At 52.4% G+C, this 23,886-nt stretch overlaps 1 protein-coding gene across 3 annotated transcripts in view; it reads right to left on the minus strand.

The window, feature by feature from the left end:
• The window catches only part of Smoc2 (SPARC related modular calcium binding 2), a 140,156-nt gene extending 117,473 nt beyond the window's left edge, over positions 1-22,683 (minus strand). The window contains exon 1 of one of the 3 annotated variants that reach the window (XM_078018678.1): positions 22,360-22,683. In XM_078018678.1, the coding sequence (XP_077874804.1) occupies positions 22,360-22,443 (84 nt within the window). In that variant the 5' untranslated portion in view covers positions 22,444-22,683. The remainder of the gene's footprint in view (positions 1-22,359) is intronic. The other 2 variants (XM_040283596.2, XM_005321441.5) reach the window with 2 other exon arrangements.
• Positions 22,684-23,886: the final 1,203 nt, after the last annotated feature.

A 23,886-nucleotide genomic window follows, 5' to 3' on the forward strand; every position in this document is an offset into this window, starting at 1 on the left:
TGAGAAACCAGGGCTCTGACACTTCTGTGGGCGGGGTCCAAGGGAAATGCCAGTTCTGCCTGAAGTGGCTCCAGTGACCCTGTGGCAGGGCTGCTGGAGCACAGGGAGCTCAGCTAGAGGAGTGAGGACTCACCCCTGCTGAGGACAGGCCATTTAAAGAGGGGGATTCTGAGCCCTGCAGCAACACGGAGGAGCCTCGAGGACCCGGAGCTGCGTACAGAGTAGTCACAAAGCACACCCGCTGCCCCTCCACCTGCAGGGGCCAGAGAGGCGGACCAGAGGGAAGGCAGCCTGGTGTCTCCAGGGCCACCGTGGAGAGACAGAGCTCTTGCCTGTGGGCACAGGTTCAGTTTTGCATGGTAAATATGTCCTGGGTATTGGTGGCACAACAGCACAAAGACACCTGAGTCGATCAGGACGGAAAACATGTTAAGACAGGAAATGCTACGTGTCCTTTTACTTCAATTTTAAAACCTTTAATAAATAACTTGTATATACGGGGTCACATTATCAAAAAAATCAGAAGCTACACTGGAATCTATTTATAGTCAACTCTCAGCATCTCACATTGATCCTCCCTCCTTCCCATCTTGGCACAATCACCAGGGAAGTGCCTGACACAGCAGGGCAGGGTCTGGACGCACCCTGACTCCAGTGATGGACATCTGCAGCCTCGCACATCCAGTGCCCCACTGAGAAATAAAACGTCAGAAAACTCCTGATGGAGTCCAGGAACAGAAGCCTCTTTAAAAAAAAAAAAAAAAAAGGTTATCAAGCAGAACAACATGACGATGTCAAAGGAGACCAGTTTAAACATTGGAGTTTTGACATGATGAATTAATAAATCACACATATTGAAAAATAAACTAAAATGTGTTTTTCATGAAAAGTAAAAATGCCTTGTCAGAAAAGAGCAGGGGGCTGGGGGCTGAAAGGTCTCACTGAGGATGGCCAACCGTGTCCCACACTAACATGCGGAAGGTCACCAGGGACCCTCACTGTAAAACGAGCATATTTGTCTCTGTCAAGTTTCTAAAACTGACACAAAAGAATGAACCTAGAGCCCCACCTCTCTTCATAGGCAAGACCAGTGAGACATGATGCAGAGGGCACAGGGGGTCCCAGCGGGAGACAGCTGGAGACGGCAGCTCTACTCTGCGCCCCTCGGCCGAGGGGGCTCTGGTGCAGGTCAGCCGTGGCCGCACAGGGGAGACGGCAGCGAGTCACATCTCTCACGGGGCCAAGTCCAGGGAATTTGATATGTATTTTCTAGGACCAGATCAAACTTGGAGAAAATTATTGTTTCTGATTTAGTCGTCCAGCCCCAAGACCAGGACGCGCCTTGCACCGCCTCGCTGCATGGGCTGGGATTTCCACTCTGCTGGTGAAGACACAAAGCACCGCCAAGGAGGCCGCGCGGCAGGCAGGCTGGCGGTGCTCACCTGTGCCGAGTGGCCGCTCTCCGAGGATGCCCTCGCCCTGACCAGCTTCGCTCGTCCAGAATCCGGGTTTTGCTTATTTACCACCAAGCCATGTGATCAGCCTCTCGGATAGGCCTGAAGCTGTATGATGGCTTGAACTGCTGAAGTTCACGGATTTGGAAATCACCTCTGTGTCTCAATCCTGGCCCTCGAGTTCTATTGATCCCCGGGGTTGGGTCAGCAGGGGCTTCCTGTTTACATAAACCTGTGCACCCTTATCTGAGATGAAACACAAGGAGTCACCCCAGCAAGCCATCCCTCACTGCAGTCTGTAAACTCTCTGCTGCCAGTGTGCTAGGCGGTTTGGACGTTTACAAGGGAGTGAAGACTTCAGGAGGTTCCACTGTGGCCGCAATCACTCCCACCCAGCACGCTGGCACCAGGGAGGACTGGCAGACCCTAGGGCACAGCTCGGATCTCTGGGTAAAGGTCCCTTCTCTCAGGCACAACAGGGAAAGAAATATCCATCTTGCAGAGCCGATCAGGGAGGGCAGGGCTGTGCTGCAGCTACCCTGACCAGGAGAAACAGGAGCATGCCTGTCCTGTGCCACGCACCCCAAAATGGCAACGCAGACCCAGGGGCAACCGCATACTCCTGCCATGGTTTCCTTTTGAGACAAAGGAAAGTAGAAGAATCAGCAGAACTCCCAGCAGGGCTCTCTAGACAGGGCACTGCAGGGTCTTTATCCAGGTCATCACAGAAGACCGTGTAAACAGTGCTCCATGCCGAGGCGGGGAGAAGGTGCTGGTGGAGGTGTCAGGTCTTTCTTAACCAGCACCCACATATTGTGAACAGGAGTCCCTTGGCTCGGGGGGTGTGGAAGTCCCCAAGCCAATGGGCTGGGAACACCTGTGAATGCTGGTGTGCTTCTGGAATGACAGAAGGTTGGCAGGGCGCCTGCTCCCCTGCTACTCGCCCGGGCAGGCACCAGGGGACTTAAGAAGTCTGGGGCTTTCCTTTGTCCACCTGGAAATGAATGTCAGTGACCGCCACAGAAGAGTAGTGAGCAGGAGCCCAGCACTTCCTGAGGTCCATTATCCAGAGTCTCAGTCATGAAATACATTCAGCACTTTTAAAGAAACAAACACGACAACTGGTACTTCCTTAGCATGTGGATAGATACACAGTGCTTTTTAGCTAAAGTTTCACTTCAGATACAGTAAACCCATTCACAGAACAGATGCTACATTGAGTTTAAGAAGAATCCACATTAGGAATATCAAAAGGAAACTGATCCTTGATTAACAGGGAAAATAACCAAAAATTCAGTAAGATATCATCAAAATATGCAATTTTGTATGGCTTTACTGAGATACATTTCACAAACCCTAAGGTCCACCTGGGGGAAGAACACAGTTTTCACTTCACTTCGATTGTGTCAGTGTGGTTGTGCTTGCTCACCCTCAGCTGGAATTTCAGAAGCTCTGTGACTTCTGATAACCAAGGCAGCTGCGGGACCTCAGGGATGCAGTACTGCCCCAAGTGCAAAGCTCAGAGCGGAAATAGCTGCCTGGATGGAGCTGCACTGTCCTGCAGGCGTGCTGGAGGACAGAGTGGTCCAGGGCCCATCGCACCGTCACCATCCCTTGGTCAGCTGACACACCCAGGGAGCCAGGCACTCAGGACGATGCTGCTTCTTGGCCTCTATCCCACCCTGCTTCCTTCCCACACAGGCCTCGACCAACATGGACATAAACACCCTGCATGGGTGCCCACCCTGGATCTGGGGTCTGAAGGATCTGCACTCAGGGACAGATGCAGTGAGCCAGACCAAAAGCAAGCACAATGCTATGACAAATATGCTTTGTCCTTGGGATGGTAACAACCTTGGAGAACAGCCAAGGGTGGTGTTGACTCCCTTGTTACCCACTACTCTTCCAGAAGGTAGGGCCTGGCAATCAATCACCTCCCCCAGACACTATCCAGGCTGGCTGACCCTCCCCCAGGGCCAACCCCATGAAGCAGCCAAATGCAGCCCTGTGGACGGAGTGGAAGCAGAGCCCAGGCACTCGGTAGCACCCAGTTTATCCAAGGGCACCTCGGGCTCTTCCCGTGGTATCCCAGCCTGGCACAAAACAGGGCATTTGAACAAAGAATTCCTTGGCAAAAAAAGGGGAATATGATTTTTCAAAATCACAAAGCAGTAGAGAAATTTGTTCCTGTGCAGTTCACAGTGCTCTGTGCCTTCATAGGGTAACTTTTTCCCACAAACCTTTCTTATTTCAGCTAACAGAGCCTGGGTGCAGAACTGGGTGTCCTTAAGTTGCATCTAAATCTTGACAAGCACAGAAAATCTCTTCATGCAGAGCCCAGAGATTTGGGGGAAAAGAAAAGTGTCCTAAGTATGCTCTTGAGAATGAAAAAAGATCAACCTACTTTCTACAAGCAAGAGAGTTTTTTTGTTTGTTTTGTTTTGTTGTCTTAAGACAACTGAAGAAAGCCAGGGGTGGTAGCACATCCCAATACCCAGAAGACCTGCAGGGAGATGGCAAGTTCAAGGCCAACTTCAGTGATTTATCAAGACCCTGTCTCAAAATAAAAAATAAAAAGGGCTGGGGACGTGGCTCAGTGGTCAAGCACCCCAGCGTTCAATCCTTGATACCTAAACAAAAGGCTGCAGGAAACAGCTGGGAGATCAGTGCCTAGTGGAGACTATATGCACATGGAGAAAGGAATCCTTAGTTAAAAGGAAAAAAAAAGAAGAAGAGAGAAAGAGGGTGTCGAAGCTTTCACAAGTGACAGATCAAAGCAGCAGCAGGAAGTGGGGAGCCACAAGCCCTGGTGGAGGTGGGAGGGTGCACGCAGGCCACTGGGTGGGGCAGAGGTCTCACCCCAGTCATGCGGCACCCTCAGCCGCTGCAGCTGCTCCAGGCCACCCAGGCTGAGGCACTCAGGGCCAGGTGACAGCACAGTACTGGAACAAACTTCATGGGTGCTAGACCTCAAGTCAGAGTGGCCTCAGGTCCCTCATGTCTTTACAGTCACTGCTTGAAACTTATACAGGGAGCAGGGGCCACCACTTGGCATGGAGAGCACAGTGCTCATGCTGCACTTTAGGATTTTGTTTTCAAGTTTGAGTTAGTAAACATGACACCCTGTGGGGGTAGTGACATCCCTTCGCACACTGTGACTCACTGAGCAGGTTCTGAATGGGAGCCCAGTTCAACTTCCCAGCAGGAATGGGAATAATTTTTGATCCAAGATAAACATAGGATGCTTCTTTTTGAACAAATAATTTCCAATGTCTGCAGAGGTTGTCTGAATCACAATCTTCAGGCTGCTGGACCTGACAATCATCCACTCAGCACATCCCCCAAGGGTGCACCTTGCCTTGGCCGGACAGTCATGACCAAGAGCCTGCAAAAGGAGCTGAAATGCCTGAAGGCAGCCATGTCCTGCAGGGTGTTCAGATCAATAAAGCGAGTCTCTGACCCCATGCCTTTTCCTCCCTAGGTCCTCTACATTCGCTACAGAGCGTCTCTACCAAGCTTGCACCTGTGTTTCTGTTCATGCTATAACAGTTTCTGTCTTTCCTCGTCATCCACGCTGGAAGCCCTGGGAAGAGCCTTGAGAGGTCTGGGGGTTCCCAAATAGGAGAGGGGGCCTCACAGACACTCTCAAGAGCCACTGGGGGAAGGACACCCACCTGGAGCAGCTACTAAGCCCTCAAAAACCGCATTGCAAAAGTGAGACTTCCCCAAGGACAGGTTTGTCCTGGGAACTCCAGGACATGGGTGGTCAGAATTACATGAACGGGACTGGAATCCCCAGGGCAGAGCAGCCTATGTGGATGGACTCGGGGAACTACATCACACAAGCAACCAGAAGATGGCTAAAGCAGGAGGAGAGATCCGAAGGCCAGCAGGGAGGGAGGGCTGGGACTCAGCTGATCTGTCTGCAGCAGAAGCCATGGTGGGGGGGAGACAGGCAGCCACAGTTAGGGGTGGATGCTGAGAACCCAGGCTCACCTCACTGCTGCCTAGCCTCTGGCTTGACATAAAACAGCAGGACTTCTCAGAAGATAGAGGCCCTGAGGAGACTCAGGGACACCGGAGCCACTGTGATGGAGGTACACGTGATGGGGGGTGGAGTGCTGTTGGTGCTTTGATCTAACCATTTTCAGGATGAGAATTAGGTCTCCATTGAGTCCAGCAGTGCAATCTGCCTTCCTAAATGTGCAACCAGAGCCCAGGTTTCAGTTATCACTCACAACGCCTCACACCACCCAGAACACACACCAGCTCCTCCTGAACAGGTAAGGAAAGTACTCTTGTGAGAATCAGCATAAGAGCTCGTGGAAAGTCACAGCAAGAGGGAGCCTCACTTTGCCTCAGCCGAGAGGGTGAGCCTCAAAGGCTCTCCAGGGATTGCTTTCTTAGGTGTTCCCTGAAAAGTACCCGACAAAAGTTTGTGATTGATCTGAAGTTCATAGTGTGCCTAACACCAGCTGGAAATGGGTGACTTTTCCTTATTTCCACCATAATACCACCCTGGGCATCTCTGCAGACAGGGCAGGACATCTGGGCAGAGCACAGTCCCGGGAGTCCCAGCCCATCTCATGCCGGCCCCAGCAGACATCGCTCACTGTTCAGCAAGCATCCAAACCAGAGAGACTCCACCCGTGACACTGGTGTCACTTTGCACTTTTAGCTTTAACAAGTGAAGCTACTTCCTACTCACACATTCCCACAGAAGTAAGTCCTCATAGTAATGAATGCGAGACACACAAGGGTTTGCATGCGGAAGTCAAGGTCAAGTTCAATGTAAATATGGCACCAGTTCCGCCTTAAAGCCTGAGCAGTGGGAGGCTGTGGCAGAACACCTGGCCCTGCACCTGCCCCTGCCCCGAGCTGCCCGGGCTCACGCTCCCCATAATAAAGTACGAGGCACAGGACCAAGAGGTGCCAAGAGGCCTTCCAACGTCCAGTGAGTGGCAGCCAACAGCCTCCTCGGCCCTGGACCCGCCGCCCAAACCCGTCCGCGGAAACATACACGACTCGGTGGTTCCTCCTCGGGACCGTGTCCTATCACCTCAGGAGGAACATCCTGCGAGGACCCCGAGAAGGGGGCAGTGTGTCAGGTGTACCCCGAGGGGGAGCCGTGTGCGGGTGGGACCCCGAGGGGGAGCCGTGTGCGGGTGGGACCGTGAGGGGGAGCCGTGTGCGGGTGGGACCGTGAGGGGGAGCCGTGTGCGGGTGGGACCCCGAGGGGGAGCCGTGTGCGGGTGGGACCCCGAGGGGGAGCCGTGTGCGGGTGGGACCGTGAGGGGGAGCCGTGTGCGGGTGGGACCGTGAGGGGGAGCCGTGTGCGGGTGGGACCCTGAGGGGGAGCCGTGTGCGGGTGGGACCGTGAGGGGGAGCCGTGTGGGTGGGGCCCTGAGGGGGAGCCGTGTGTGGGTGGGACCATGAGGAGCACGGGTATGTCAGGTGGGACCTTGAGGGGGAGCCGTGTGTGGGTGGGACCGTGAGGGGGAGCCGTGTGGGTGGGACCCTGAGGGGGAGCCGTGTGTGGGTGGGACCGTGAGGGGGAGCCGTGTGCGGGTGGGACCCCGAGGGGGAGCCGTGTGTGGGTGGGACCGTGAGGGGGAGCCGTGTGTGGGTGGGACCGTGAGGAGCACGGGTATGTCAGGTGGGACCTTGAGGGGGAGCCGTGTGTGGGTGGGACCGTGAGGGGGAGCCGTGTGTGGGTGGGACCGTGAGGAGCACGGGTATGTCAGGTGGGACCCTGAGGGGGAGCCGTGTGGGTGGGACCCTGAGAGGGAGCCGTGTGTGAGGTGCACCATGAGGAGCACGGGTATGTCAGGTGGGACCTCGAGGGGGAGCAGTGTGTGAGGTGCACCCTGAGGGGGAGCCGTGTGTGGGTGGGACCGTGAGGGGGAGCCGTGTGTGGGTGGGACCGTGAGGAGCACGGGTATGTCAGGTGGGACCCTGAGGGGGAGCCGTGTGGGTGGGACCCTGAGAGGGAGCCGTGTGTGAGGTGCACCATGAGGAGCACGGGTATGTCAGGTGGGACCTCGAGGGGGAGCAGTGTGTGAGGTGCACCATGAGGGGGAGCCGTGTGGGTGGGACCCTGAGGGGGAGCCGTGTGTGGGTGGGACCATGAGGGGGAGCCGTGTGTGGGTGGGACCATGAGGGGGAGCCGTGTGTGTGTGTGTGTGTGTGTGTGTGTGTGTGTGTGTGTGTGTGTGACCATGAGGGGGAGCCGTGTGTGAGGTGCACCATGAGGAGCAGGGGTATGTCAGGTGGGACCGTGAGGGTGGGCAGTGTGTGGGTGGAACCTTGAGGCGGGGCCGTGTGTGGGTGGGACCGTGAGGGAAAGCGGTGTGTGGGTGGAACCTTGAGGGGGAACGGTGTGTGGGTGGGACCATGAGGGGGAGCGGTGTGTGGGTGGGACCTTGAGGGGGGGCGGTGTGTGGGTGGAACCTTGAGGGGGGCGGTGTGTGGGTGGAACCTTGAGGGGGAGCGGTGTGTGGGTGGGACCAGGAAGTGTTGGCGCCATTTGTTTCAAGATGTCGCCCCGCTGGGTGTTGCTTCTCAGCTGTCCCTTCATCTTGTTAGGAGGACTGCCCATGACTCTCTCTAAATGACCGCCTGGAGGACGGGCGCTGAGGTCACTTGAATGCAGGGTCTTGAGCTCTCACTCGTCAGTGAGGGCAGCTGGGTCCTTTGGGGCAGATGATATGCACCTGAGAAGCCTTTTGCAGAATCAGTCCATCAAAACCAAGTTTATCTTAGTTATAATAAAAGATATCTTTGAAGGTTCCCCAAAAGTTTAGAATTTCTCAGAGAGAAACATGGATGAGTGAAGATAATTGAAACCATGTGCCTGAGTGAGTCAGAGACCAGGAAGCCAGAGCCCTGGGAGACGTGAGGCCAGCACCCGCCACACTGACTGGGGGTCGCTGGGGCAGGGCCTGGTCCACCAGCCTCCCACTGCTGGGCCCTAGCACGTTTGGTCCAGTGTGGAGATGATGCCGGGACGGCCCTCCATTAGCTCTCCAGGATCTTGAGGCTGAACTGTGCTCCGAGCACCCTGAGTGTTCTTCTGGATGTTGCAGGGAGCATTCCTTCCAGGTTCTCCTGATGTGGTGCTTCCTGTCCATGACCCAGATTCCTCCACCAGGAACCCAGAGGAGCTCGTGACCTTGGTAGCAGTGTGTCCACAAAATTCTAGACACTCCCCATGAATGTGGCTCGAGACTTGAGGCCTAGGTCTCAGCTTATCACTGACACAAGTGCATTGACTAAAACCTTCCCTCTAGTTCCAGGGAGCTGGAAAGGTACCCAGGCCAGAATCTAATGGCTGCATGACCCTGGGCACACTACTCGATCCATCTATGTCCCAACTTTCTCAACTGCAAAGTGAGAATAGCGAGAGAGTCCCTGCTAGGGACGTGTCTAGGAAGAGAGGCATCACATGGTATACCTTTCTGAAAGGCCCTGGATATACTTCATGTTGCAGAAGTACTAACTAGTGTTGCCTCAGTACCAACAGTATTAAGAGCAGTTAAATTTCCAGAAAAGTAAACTGTGGCACTATGCTAATATCTAATGCCACGCTAATTTCTTCTTAGCAAGTCAGCTTTCAGCCATTATAAACTGAAAATGAGTAGAATAACCTGCCTAAGTGCCTCCAGCACCCTGCTTCCTGCCCATGGAGGAGTGGACACCTTGAGCACTCCAGGTGCCCTCCTGGAAGAGGCTGTGTGAAGAGAAGGGGTAGAGGCATCGCCGCAGGGAGCACAGGTGAGCCTGAGCACAAGGTGGGGTCAGCAGAGCCAGCACCTGGGCCCCAGTGGAGGTCCACCAGGCAGCACCGCAGGGCCACCACCTGGGCCCCAATGGAGGTCCACCAGGCAGTACTGCAGGGCCAGGCTGAGAGCTGGCCTCTGTCCTGTAGCATCAAGGGTGTTGATGAGGACAGAGTGAGCTCACCAGCAGAGACTGAGATTATTCTCCCTTCTGTAGCATAGACGGAGAACAGTGGCCGGCCTAGCCCAGAGGGAACCCCAGGGCAGCACTCACAGGAGAACTGCCTGGCACCAGGGCAGGCAGCCTATACCCTGGGGCAACCCAGGTAGTCACCCAGATAGTCATCCTGCCTGCCCATGGGTGTCCTGCAGACTCAGGAAATTGGTGGCCCAGGGAAGTGTCCTCACACACAGAACCCTCCTCACCCTGGGGTCACAGTAAGGTCATTCCCTTACTGTGAATCCCTGCACCTTCTCAGTAGGCTTGAGAAGGCCCAGAAGCCCCTGTGCACTGAACCCTGTGGGGGCACAGCACACGGGGGTTCGCCAGAGCCTCTTTCACTGCAGGTGAAGCAGCCTGGCCACTGCCCTGACTCTGCAGGGAGGATGGGAAAGGGCTGTGAAAGTCAAGAGGGAATCGCGTCAAACTCCTGAGGAAGAGACCAGGAAAGAAGAAAGCAGTCAAAAGACTCCAGCACTTCCCTGAGCTGGGCCTGTAGGCGGATCTGCCATGATCACACCAGGAGGGCCACTAGCATCTGCTGGTGCCCCTAGAGCGTGGCTGAGGCGCAAGGCTGTGCTGCAATCCCTGGCAGCGCTCACAAGTGGGGCTGGAAGGGCGCATCCTGGTGCTCCGCTGCCCGTGCTCTGTGAGGGTTATTTGGCCACACATGTGATTAGGATCTGGCATGCTGTGCAAAACTGACAGCCTGGGTCCCTATGTAATCAGGAGACACCCCAGGTCTCTGTGTAATCAGGAGATACCCTGTGGGCAAAACAGAGGATTAAGTGATTGCAGCTTCAGAGAGCCACACACAGGCACCACTTGTAACTGCACTGTCATCATCACCAAGCTTCCAAGCTCAGTGCTATCCTGTTGACATGGGTACTGGGGTGGCATCTGCAGCCAGAGGGCCACGCTAGGCTGCTGAGGTTGCTACCCAGCCATTTGGACCAAGCCTGGCGCAGGGACGAATGGCATCCACCTGAAGTTGCACCATTTCTGTTGAGTGTTTAATACGTCTTCCTTGTGACAACCCTCATGAGGCCACTTGGCATCTCCAGGTGACATTGGCAAGACAGCTGGTGGGACTCAGTCCCCCACACAGTTCTCAGGAAGCAGAGACTGCCCAAGCTGGCCTTTGCCATGACTTCAAGATATGCCTCATTGCCAGAGGAAAAACGCAAGTGAGACATGGACAGTGACAGCCTCGCACGTGCCTGTGTGTGCCTGCTCCTAGATGGTGCCTCTTAAAGGCTCCCAGGCCTCAGCTCTGCTTGGCTGTTGGCTGTTCTCTGAGCTTACACCCCAAGAAGAAGCCATCACTCTGATGGATGTGGAAATGCACCCTGACCGGTCGCCCACACTGAGCCCCAGGTGTCCATCTCTCTTCAACACGTTCCTCCTCCACCCAAGACCTGGCCACCCTGCTACACCAATCTGCCCCTGAGCCTCCTGGGGTACCTCTGCTCCAAACACACTCATTCCCCACTGCCACTTGGAGTCTACAGCCTGCTGACTCTGCTCTGTACACTGGCCAGCCTCAAACGGGACTCTGGTCACATGGCACAGAGCTGCCATGTCTGTGGGACCACTGGATAGTGACCACTGAGCCACAATTCATATCACATTCTTCAGCAAGGCAGTAGAGCAGGTGGGAAGGCCCCTGCTCCCTCCAGCACAGAGACGTGGTGTGCATGTTATTTTGGAGCATTTCCATTTCTCTACTCCTCTGGACATGCAAAAGAAAATTCCCAAAAGAAGCTATGCAAGCCGGAGGTTTAAGGCAGACTGTCCACCTGAAACCCTGCTGGTCTGCAGATAGCCCACCTGAGAACCTGCAACTGAGCCCTGGCCTGCCTGCACTGCAAACTGGTGCAGGGACCACTGTGCCAGCAGCTCAGGATCTCACTGCCATGAAGTCAAGAGGCTATTTTGTGTTCTGAAAGAAACTTGGAAACCCAGAAATCATTGAAAGAAGTAAAAAAAAAAAAAAAAAAAATGCATGTGTGCATGTGACAAAGTCTAAAGGCCAATTGAACTTGGGCTCTGAGTAGGGTTCTGGGCTGGTTCCAGGATCCTTCCCAGATCATCTGGCTCAGGCTGGGGTCTTCAGCCTCTCTATCTACCCACTGGGAGCAGGTAACGCTGCTGGTACCCACTGGAGTCTGGCCACAGAGCATGAGCAGAGCAGAAGAGCTTGTCACAGCAGGAGGTGAGGACAGGAGCGAGGGACCGTGGGCATCTGTACAGGCTGTAGAGACCTGGAGCCGAGACAGACAGGAAGAAGTGGAGACAGCCCTCCTCCCTGGTGACTTCCAAGACCAATGTCACTGCACAGTCCACAGGTATATTCTTTCTCATTAAAAAGAAAACTGGCTAAAAAGCAGCAGTCAAAATGAGGGAAGGGAAGAGGACGGGGGTGTAAACCTGAGTGGGGCAATGAATGGCTTTCAGAATTCCTCTTGAATTTTGGGGAATAAAGAAATGTAAATTGTTTTGAGTCAGATCTAGTGAGGAATCAATAAAAATAAAAGCCTCAAAAGATATTGTACCCCCAAAAGAACATAAGAGTCTATCTGGTAAGGATGCACTGAGTGAGAATGTATTTGGGGGTGCACCCAACAAGGTGTGTCCAAAGGGAACACACCAGTGAGATGGACCCAACAGGAATCCCCTATGGGAATGTGCCCAAGGAGAATCCAGCAAGGACATACCCTGTAAGGACGTGTCTAAAGGAAATAAAAGCTGACAACTGACCTTCCCACAGAATTTGCATAAAGAATCTAAAAAGTTTATTGGGAAGGCTCAATAGGAAAGAAAATGTGAAATCCTGAGCATGGAATGTTGATTTGTTACAATTCTATTCTTTGGGGTTTTAGTGTATCATAAAAATGACATGTCTGAGAACGTCTATCCCTGAAAAACACTGAAATATAATATGAAATAAGCCAATAAAAAACCTTCAGGAATTGCTTTTCAGAAGTCTAGTTCACTAAGTGGTTGACTTTACAGCAGAAAGAAAGAACTCAGACTAAGGGAGTCCAGGGTCCCTGCACAACCCATCTCCAGCTCCATCCCGAGCCTGCTCATTGTAAATCCTAAACTCTGCATCAATAACATCGCTCTCATCTGTTATTTGGGTAGTAACACTGAACTGAACACACATTTTCCAGACCTCTAAATAAACTCCTAGAAACATCAAATAACAAACCTCCCTCTTCTTACTTCCCTAATATAGCATTTTGCATCGTGAGTCAAATGTCTAAAACGGGAAAGTTGAACCCACATTAAGTGGCAGACCAGGCCAGGCAGCAGGGACTTGGCTGGTGGCAGGTGCCCCAGGCCCACCTTGTGACCCCTCCCTGAAGGACAGAGCTCTGCATTCTTGGGCGCCCTCCTGTGGTTGAGTCAGGAAAGGTTGAAGCATCTGGGTAAGGAAGCTTGTTGCAAAGCACCCATGGGTGAGGCAGGAGGGTGCCAGGGCAGGGGTGATGGGTGGAGAGGTGCAAGATGCTTCAGACTCTACTGGATTGTAACTCTGAATGAAAAGAAAGACCTGACTTTGGCAGCCCCCTCCAAAGATAAGTCTATTAAGAATAAAGAACCATTAGCATAGGCACATGTTTGCATCTGCAAAAGGAAGAACTGGAACGTGCACACTCAGGCTGGGCCACTGCTGCTTTCCCTGCCCTAAGGCGCTTCCAAACACCTGAAGTGCATACACCCTGGGCGTGCACTCCTGGCCACCTGGCAGGATACAGCGAGCAGAGAGAGAGAGCGTCTTCAGAGCACATAAAACTGGTTCTGCGGGTCAGAAGAGTGGTGCAGAGTGTGGACACAGTTGGTCCTCACCCCACAGCACCATGCAGTCACCTTCTCTCAGAAGAAGTTTGGTGTCTCCGCCAGGTAGTATCTGCACATGGAGAAAGTGGGTGGAGCACAGTTCTTTGCCACTGTAGCTAGTGCACAGCCTTAACCACAAGGCCAATTACTGGATTACCATAAGCTTTTTAGAGTAGCAGTCCCAGTTGTGTGTACTTGGGAGTCTAATTAAGCATTTTATGGAAGATGATTTTGACATCATTGAGGGGGCCAGACCTATCCAAGCCTCTTGGGCCTCTTCCAGGGACCATGACATGGAGCAAATGGAAATGCCTCTGTGCCTGTGCTGAGAGAAAGTCCCAACCCCTCCATGCATTGAGGCCAGCCCCTTCCCAGGAAGATGCCAGGATGCTCAGCACATCATGTCAACCGAGAGAGTTCCCGCCCAGGATATCGAAATCCAAGTGCAAATCCGGTTTCAATAGGGATAGTATATGAAGCCCCACCTTTGAGTTCAAAAACCTTTGTAACAACCAGTCCTGGGGCTGAGTGATTTAACAGCACCTGTGACTTACAGAGCTGTATAGAAATGTTAGCAACCATAAACGCCATCTCTCGAGGTTATGTTCTATCATTCAGTGACAACTACTTTTGAATATTGTGCCTGGTTGAGAGATGCATGCTTCAAAGATGTGGATTTTAAGCTCTGGTTAGAGATAGAAATGGAGCTTGGATGAGACAGGAACAGGAATCCTCAGCCTTGGGACTGACAGGGAAACCAGGAGGCAGCACCCCAAGTAATGGAGTACTGGGATATCAGGACCCCGTTGGGTTAGCACAGCTCCAGCCCTGGAGGAGGGTGGGCGGGGCAGGCGAATGAGGCCCTGTGGATCCAGAGCCCCTTCTTCAAAACCATGGCCCTCGGGAAACAGCTGTTGTCAATTCTTGCTAATTTACCATAAGGTGAATTTTTAACATTATGTGATTCCCGGCCTGAGCTGCAACAGAAGTCCTCCCAGCATTCCCACTGAGCCCTGTCCATGGTCCACCAAGAATTCTACCATGACAAAGGTCACTCCCTGCTGAATGGCCAGGAAGCAGGCCGAGTGTTTAGGTCTCTCTTTCAGTGTTTAAAACTTCACGTGCAGATGACTGGGGGCCTCGATGGTCCAGCAGGGCAGGATGTCAGTGCTTCCCTTTGCTTTGGCAATGAGCAGAATCCACCTCTTGCTCACTTCCCCCTCATTTTTCTCCTTTGCTTTCTTCTCCACCTTTTCCTGATAAATGAGCACATCTGAAGAAAGAGTAAGGTCAGTATGGCCAGTATGCTGACCGGCACCACTGACCCTCGGGAAGCAGGACAGGCAGAAGCAGGGGCACAGTCCTCACTGGATTGAGGGGACAGGCATGTTATTGCATGCAGCCACTTCCCCCATGAAGAATGTAAGAGCCCCTGAACATGGGTATACTAAAGTGCTTACCTGGGTTGTTCTTGGAAGCAGGACGAGCAGCACAGCGTGCTCTTCACACCATACTGCAGCCATGGCCTTACAGAGCCCCATGTCCCTGGAGGGACAGGTGGGGAGCAGCTGCACCCGGAACCTCAGCCCCACTCTGAGCTCCCAGAGGCCCCACATTTGACCATCCTAGGCCCACCAGACACCACAGATAGAAAGATACTAAGAATTTTTTTCACAGGTAAGTTTTTAAAATTTAGTTGTATGTTAAAAAAAAAAAACATCCTTTGTGGGAAGAATTAAATATATACCCCAAATAAACAATACACTGAATTCTGCTTAATTGTTTTCTTTCAAATATCTGGAAATTTTTTTTTAATTAGGAGCACAGATGGAATTTCCGTCATTACTATGATAGTTCTACTTTCTGTTAAAAGTGATTGGTTCCTGTTAATGGTGACGACTGTGCCCTGTGAAGTCTTTGTACTTTGAGTTGATGTCTGGTGCAGGGGAGACAGCACAGTGGCCACGGCAAAGGGGAGGGAGGGGCAGGCAGGTCCCATGACACTACTTTTGATCTATATATTCTGTCTGATGGTACAGGGAGATTACGGCAGCCTACACGAGGCCTGTCCTGGGCATGCCTGGAAGTGCAACGCCATGCAGGCAGATGGCGGCTCCCGCCTGTTGCCGTCACCAGCAGGCAACAAGGTCAGAGAAGGAAAGGGTGCTCCTCTTCTCAAGATGCCATCAGTGGCCAGGGATGAGCAGAGAAGGAGAAGGGGGAACTGCCCCCCGCCCCCTGCACAGGCCCAGTTTGAACGAATCGGAGCGGCAGCATCTGAAGCAAGCTGAGCACACTGCAATTCTGCAGTGGGGAAGCTCGGCACAGCTGTCACCACGGAGGTGACAACCGTCTCCCCATCCTAGAAGTAATGAGCACCCTATAAATCAGAATGACTCGTCTCCTTTAACAGAGCACTTTGCCCTCTCTCAGAGGGCTACAGCTGCTCTGAGCCCTTTCAGCCAGCACAGAGTTCAGCGCAGAGAACACCCAGAGACAGCCCTGCCTGAGCCCCTGAGGGCAGCAATGCTCAGCAGCCTCTGGCACCAGCAGGAGGGCAGCTGAGCCTGCTCAGGGCTAGCTTCCTGGGCACATCCCAGACAATCCTGCCCGGCTCCCCTCCAGGCCTCAGTAACAGAGCCAGGTAGTGGCCGACCCACAGTCACAGTGTTGGGCAGTCTTACCCTGGCCTGGGGAAGTGGCTACCATCTTGCTAGACCACTGTGGGCTGGTATCTCTGTGCTGACAAGGGCCTGCCCCATCCTAAGAAGCCAGGCAAAGTTCCTAATCTCAAAAAGAAATCAATGCTACTAGTATACTCACTTGGACAGAGGGCTGATCCACTTTCTCTAGAGCCTGGGTAAATGAACAGAAATGGGGATACAGAAAACACCCCAATTGGGACAAGGCCAGCTTGGTTACCACAGCCCTATCCCTCCTAGGACAAGGTCAGCTTAGATACCAAAGAACTTTCCCAGCTAGGACAAGGTCCGCTTAGATACTACAGCACTATCCCACCTAGGACAAGTTCATCTTAAATACCACAGCATCCCACCTAGGAGAGGTTATCTTAGAAAGCACAGCACTATCCCACAAAAGAAAATGTCAGTTTAGATACTACTGCCCTTTTCTACCTAGGACAAGGTCAGCTTGGATACTACAGAACCCTCCCGAGTAGGACAAGTTCAGTTAGATTTTACAGAACATTCCCACCCAGGAAAAGGGCAGCTCAGAAACCACATCACTATCCTATGATAGATAAGGTGACCTTGGATACCACAGCAGTTTCTCCTTGAGACAAGGCCAGCTTAGATAGCTCAGCACCTTCACACCTAGGACAACACACTTTTGACACCATAGTACTTTCCCACAGAGGACAAAGTCATCTTGGATACTATGGCACTTTTCCACCCAGGACATGTCATCCTCAACCACAGCACTTTTGCACAAAGAATAGGTCAGCTTCGATACCATAGCATTTTCCCACCTAGGATACAGTCAGCTTAGACAATACAGCACTTTCCACCAAGGACAAGATCACACCTGATGCCACCACACTCCGACTAGGACAAGGTCAGCTTAGATACTATAGCTGTTTTTATTTTCTTCTATATTTTATTTTGATTTTGCCAAGAAACTAATGGATTTATTTTTTGTGAAGTGGCTGCCATCCAGCAGATGGACAGCATCCAAATAAAAGAGACCTAACTAAGATTGTCCCAGGGAGCATCTGAATGCCAACGCAGGTGCCCAGGGCCACTGCTGCATAGGCAGCTCCTCAGACTCTGTGAATCCTCACTCTCATTGGAGTCCACATACCTCTCCTCCCCACAAAGCGGCCTCAGCCTGGGGGCGGCCAGGGGGTGCAGTCCATACCCCCATCGGGGTATGGAAGGACTGAAGAGGCCCAGCCACCAGAGGGCGACTGGATGTATCTGAAAACTTGTAGAATCTCAGATGGTGCTAAGCAGATGGAGTGAGATTCACCTCAGCATGTAGGTGTGAGGAGAGGAAAGGGGCTCACTGTAACTTGGGCAAAAGTGTAAAAGAGAAAGAAAGAAAAGCGTGACCAAGGAGAAGAAGGAAGAGAGGGCCATGAGCACAGATCCTGAGGACAGGCCAGTGTGGCGGCCGCTCTAGGACATGCATAACAAACTGAAAGCAGTCGTGCTTATCAAGGGAACCATCGAGGCTGCCTGGGTTGAAGAGTCTAATGGAGTCTGGCCAGAGAGTGATCCAGAATATTCCCACTTATTTTTTTTTTTAATCCTGAAAATACAAAAGTCAGTTCACATTTTACTTGGTTTTATTTGTGTTTTATTACAACCCTTGCTTTTTTATTCTCTGCCTGGCACTGTAACACCACAAAAGAATGTCTGTGAGTTTTGCCTTTAAATTCTTTTTAGCCATATGACATCAGGACTCAACAAAATACTAATTCATGTTCTGAAGTTTTTCATTCTGTGGGATGGAGGTGAGAATTCAGTACGTGAACTGTCATCAAAAGTCACACAGTGAACACTGAGGGACGCAGGGCATCACCATCGATAGGGGAGCCTAAGGAAGCAGTTTTTCTCCTACCGACGAATCACACATAACTGAACACCACCCTTAATTCTCTTCTCAACTCACAATCCTAATGGGAAGTCACCATCATGAGTGTGTGAGGTGGTGCACAAGTGGAACCGTGGGCCTCTTTACTCAGAGAACTGGGCACCCCCACGCTCTCCACCCCTGCCCGCCTCCACCACAGCCGCCTACACCCTGCCCTGTCAGCTCTAGGCTACTGCCGGTCTGAGCCACAGCCTCCTACAGCTCTGGATTGTCATAAGTCTTGTTTGGATGCAGAACAGCTTAGAAATCTGTTCTGTCCTGAGCCTTCACCACAGGGGACTCACCATCTTGTGAGAGTCAACATTGCTTATGGTTTTATTTATTTATTATGATCTTAAAATTAAAGTGACTTTTCCAAATGTTTGGGTTTACATGTCACGTAGATGGGTTTGTGAGTTGACGGTTTCCTGTGGTCCCATCCCCTTCTCAGCACCACCTCTGTGGTCATCTTCAGAGCCTCAAACTCCCCCATGGGAGGGGAGAAGACACACCATTGCCTGTTCAGCCCAGTGTTGAACGTGAACAGCACCAAAACAGATGCTGGCTACCGTGTGTCCTAACTGCTGGGGAACGGAAGGGCAATTCTGTTCCTGACATTTCAGGATGATCAGTTTTAGGCCCTCTCGTGGACTGGGGACAACTGGATTTTCTTCTAAATTCATGTGTGTCAAATACTATTTTCCTTCTCTCTCAATGCAAACAAATACTATCAGGAGTATAGAATGTCCATTTCAGCACAGGTGATACACAGTTTCCCAGACCAATGGCAGGTACTTACTACAGGCTGACCCCACAGGTCAGCCTTTAGTTTATTGATGATCTATTATGATCTTGTGATTTTATTTTTGATTTATTATGATCTTAAATTTAAAGTGACTTTTCCAAATGTCTGGGTTGACATGTCATGCAGATGGGTTTGTGAGTTGACGGTTTCCTGTGGTCCCATCCCCTTCTCAGCACCACCTCTGTGGTCAGAACTGGTGGCTCGGGCTGGAAGTCCTCCAAGGTGGTGGTGAAGGAGGCAGGGTGGGACCCAGAGTCCTGAAGGTGGTGCAGGGCTCCCGCTCTGAGGGAAGAAGAGTGATTCAGGCTGACTTTCAAAGGCTAGGCCAGCTGCGCATGCAGGACTGAGATCATCTCTCAAAGCTTCAGAGTCCTCCTCCCTTGGGACAGGGAGTTGCAGCTTTTTAAATGAGCACTGGGATAGGAACCTAGGAGAGCGTCACCCACTGGTGACACAAAAAGACACAGGAAGCCTAGACATATCCAGCTCTCCCGGTACAGGGTAAAATGCCAGTCAGTCGATTCTGAAATGCGTCAACGGCTCTAGCTCAAAGCCTCTGGAAAGGTCAGGTCATTCTTCATACACACATGGATTCACTGGTCCATCTGTCAAACTCATCTAACTCTATTCATGACAAAGTTGAGGACCTGTGCTCACGTCTGCTCGCTCCCTGAAGAAAGTAATTACATTTAACCAAAACAATGTATGATAGAAATGATTCCCTGGTCTCTGTCATTTATAGAAATAAGAAGAAAAATACACATGGTCTGGCATTGGAATGTACCTACTTTTTCAAAGAAGAAACAGATGTGGATCCAAATTAGGGTGTTTTACCTCCACTTACCAATGCCAGCTGCTCACTGGAAATAATAACAAGGTCTGAGAGTGACCAGGTCACACAAAGCACCAAGAAGACATGGGGACAGACACACAGTGCTGTTTCTAAAGAATCATTTGGATGGGGAAAAGGTAATCACCAAGTAGAGCAGTAGAGCTCAATCTTCACTGTAAGGGAATGGGGTGCTCACACCCTGGCAAGGTCAGCAAGGCTATGCCCACAAAGCCAGCACATCCACCTTATGGAGGGAAGCCATGGGCAGAGCCTGGGAGCCCAGGTATGGCAAACTTGAACCCCAAAAAGAGAGGCCTGGGCCTTGCTGTCTCCAGGAGGATATGGATGGAATGGAAGGAGGCAGAGAGTCAGGCTTCCTCCTTCGCCTGTGCAGTCCCATCTCAGATAAGCTCACACATACCCCAAAGCCTCAGTGTCCACCCACTCTAACCACATGGCAACATGTGCATTGATGACAGTGTTTAGTACTCTCTGCCAGGGGCCAGAGGCATGGGTATAAAACAACATGGACTGGAGAAGAACACTCATAATACGTGTTAATCGCCCCATGTGTAATCTCCACAATGGGCTAAACAGACATAATTACCTCTCCCCTTTTCACAGATAAGAAACTAAAGGTTAGGGAAGTCAAGCAACTCACCTAGAGATACCCAGCAAGACACTGGGCTGTCAATTCCATGCAAGTTTATGGACTGACACCACCTCCAAGGTTTGCTGAGGTAGGGTATGAATCTCCTGGAGAGGAGGACACTCTCTGAAGGCAGCCTCAGGACCCCAATGAATTTTCCAAAAACCAGAAGGTGATTTGAAAAGAGATCATCATCACAGAAAAATCCAGAACATCCAACATGTCCAGTGATCAGTTAATTTTCAATCTTGAGTACTCTGCAAAACCCAACTATTTCTTGATTTTCTTGATTAGGGGAGGGGGGTGAGAAGGAGATGCCAAGGATTTTATAGCTTTTAACTGTTTTCCTGGATAAGAGAGGTGCACGGCATTTTACACGCAACTGTGATTTTAAGAAAGTGTTCTTGGGAAGTAAATGGGATACTTCCTGCATGTGCAAGCTCAGCGCCTGCACAAGGACCCCACATGTAGTTGGCACCACTGCAACCCAGGAAATCCTTGAAGCTACACAAGGAGGCAAAGGGCAAGAGGTTTAAAGCAAATAGTTTTGAGAGGGGGAGGGAGCAAGAAGACAAGAAAATCTACTGAGCCTGAAACTGTTCTAATTACTAACCAACAGGCCCCCACCACAGGGCAGCCAGGAGGAATGTCTATGTTCTACACTTTGAGAAAATCCCTGGCAACTTCAGGTAGCGGCTGCTCCTGCTCCAGGAGGAACGCTATGATCTCATTTTGAGGATTGGCCTCAGTTTCCCTACTGTCTTTAACGGGCTTTAAGATGTCTTTATACATACGAGTATGTCTGTGTAATTCCCACTGCACATGTGTGTATAGGAACATATCTGCATGCTTGTACATACAGCAGCACTCCTTGAGGGTACTTTCGAGGTCTCAGAGGGCTACAGAGAAAGACTGTGAAATTCCCAGCTCCAGCTCTGGTTTCTAATCTACAAGTCATTTGTGAGACACAAGGCAGGGACCTAGGACGCCCCAGAAGAATTTTAGGTATGAACAATGAACTCACTAACTCCTTCCCCCTCACGCTGCTGGGAGAGGGAAGGGGGTGGAAAAAGAAAAGGAAAGCAAAAGCAAACACCGCAGGACTGCCTTTACTTTACTGAAGGGCAGAGGGACCGGCTCCTGCTAACCATAGTTATTTTCCATAAGATAAACACCCTCCGCATCGAGTTGTCCTGGCCACTTGGAAGCCCCTCTGCACACAGGCCTTCTCTCTACCTCCGTGTTTTCTCAAGCACTTGTTCAAAAACACATTTAAGTGGAATGTTTTCGTTTCTGCAGATTGCATTAATTATGGGTTCGCAAGCATGGCAGGCGCACGAGGTCTGCCCGAGCTGGGCGCTGCAGACAACCAGCCTTGGCGGAGCAGCCGGCCGCAGTTGGTTTGGCCGGCTGCGGACGCGCTCAGCCCCCATCACAGCTCGGCATTTGGCACCGAGAGCCTCAGCCCCGCCAGGGCTGCAGCTAAGAGAGACAAACAGAGCGATCCTTCTCAGTGCCCCATGCGCTCAGGATCGCGCCTGCCCGGTGCGCAGCGTCTTGCCACTGAGGAGAGGACTCGGCTGGAGCAGAGAGCGCCTCCTGGCCCTGTTTCTACCCTGAGAAGAGAGGAGAGAGCTCATTGTCCCTCCTTTATTAGAACTTAGTGAAAGTCTGTTTTTATTTCAATGTCATCTGCTTCTTCCTGCTTTCTTTAGAGGGTCTCTAAGAGGGACAGGCCCAGTAGTGGGGCCCTGGACGCGCCCCCGTAGCCCAGCAAGTGGCCACAGGATCTGCAGGGCTCCCTAGCCAAAAAAACGACCGCCTAATGCAGTCAGGCCAGATCCCTGGGGGTGAGGTGTACGGAGTCCTCAATGGGTCGCCCTGGGGACAGCCAGCAGGGCGCCTGCGTCCCATCCCTGCTTGTTCCCGCATGAGTCCCTGCCCCCATGAGAGTGAACGCAGGACACCCTAATTCTCATCTGGAGCTGGTAGGACTCGGGAGCCCGTCTTAGCCGGTAGCCATCCGCCCGGACACGCACGCGGCGGGACGGGTCTGGCTCCCACCTGCTGGAGTCACGCGGGCGGAGGCGCCAACACCCCGAAGGCCACCTGCTCCCCTTGTCTCGGTCCGGAGGGGAGCGTGGGGACCCGGCCGGGCGGCACTGCCAGGTCCCGGGCTTACCGTGAGTGCTGAGAACTTCTGCGCGGGCGCGGGCGGCTGCAGCCCCGCGAGCAGCGGCAGCCAGCAGAGCTGGGGCAGCAGCATGGTGACCCTGCGCGGGACCGCGCGGACGACCCACAGAGAGCGGCGGCGCCCTGAGTCCTGAGCCCTGGCGCGGCGGCCGGGAGCCTGTGGGCTAGCGCGACCCACACGGCGGGTGGAGGCGGTTCCTCCGCAGTCCTCGCTTCCAACCGCTCCGGGGCCGGACTTGACCAGCTCAGCTGCAGGCACTGAGCAGTCCTCCAAGTACTTTGCGGCTTCCCTCGCTCCTGTCAAATACCCTCAGAACTTCCCGGATCCTCCCCCTCCCACCCCACCCCCGCCCTCTTCCTTCCCTCTCCCCTCTCCTCCCCCAGCCCCACCTCCTCGCGCGGGCCGCAGAGCTGGGCTAGGCTCAGAAGCGCGCTCCATGGAGGGTCTGCCCTGGGAGCAGTCTGCCGAAAGGAGAGGGAGAGGGGCCACCAGGGTGGGCTGGCGCCTCAGTGTATTTTCCTGCCTGCTTTCCTGAGCTCACACTAGTTGCACATGCACTCACATATATAAGCGTGCATTCACAACCACATGTGCGCCCAGCCAAGGAGAGTTCCAGGGCACAACCAGGTAACCAATGTGCAGTCTTGCCCAGTGCAGAGTCTGCCCACTCCAGACCAGCTGGTGTGCCCTGTTCATCCACTAGGGTGAGCCTGAAGCTTTGGCCATTCCACCAAGCCCAGTGGCTCTCCTTGAATTCGGAACTCCAGGACACCTTCTGCAGACCAGAAATGGCCCTCAAATGTGCTGACTGATCAACTAACTCCCAGAATAGGGAACTGAGAACAAATATCCCAACACCATGGGCAGCATCTTTACACTGGATCATCCACTGGAGGGGGTGGACACACAGATCTGGGAGGGTCTGACTTGGGCAGCAGCCTTAATCCTAGGCCAGTGTGATTGGACTGTGATTAGACATACTGTATAGACAGATGTGCTGCTTTTAGCAGCTCTGTTGCAGCATTTCAGGTGTTTGGGCAAGGAGCACAGGGTGGTGGAGGCTGTTAACCTGTCCCTGGAGACTCGATGGAAACCAAGAGAAGTCTGCACACCCAGATTCTGGAAGACATCCACTGCAGAAAACATTGCTGAAATAGTTTAAGCCTTGGCTTGTAACTTTACAGGAAAAGGCCCTAATTCCATCTCACACAGAAAGCCAACAAAGTGAAGACTTTCAAGAACAATGAATCAATTGACTTGTCAGGGGCTCTAGGGAAATGAACAGAATAGCAAATCCGCATCTGAGCTTTCATCTGCCGTCAGGTTCACCGCTAAGAACGAGAGGGCAGAGAGCTGGCTCAGAAAGTTCGAGACTGGCTGCTTGGAGGGGCTGCCCTTCTGCAGGCGTCCGCTCGGCCATCTGCAGTGATGCTGGGGACCAGGAAAGATGGCAGAGGAATGATCCTTCCCAGGAGGGCTCCTCTAAGAAGTCTCCTTCAAATTCCAAAGCCCAAA

The sequence above is a fragment of the Ictidomys tridecemlineatus genome, chromosome 8, assembly GCF_052094955.1.
Source record: "Ictidomys tridecemlineatus isolate mIctTri1 chromosome 8, mIctTri1.hap1, whole genome shotgun sequence".
NCBI classification, from domain to species: Eukaryota; Metazoa; Chordata; class Mammalia; order Rodentia; family Sciuridae; genus Ictidomys; species Ictidomys tridecemlineatus.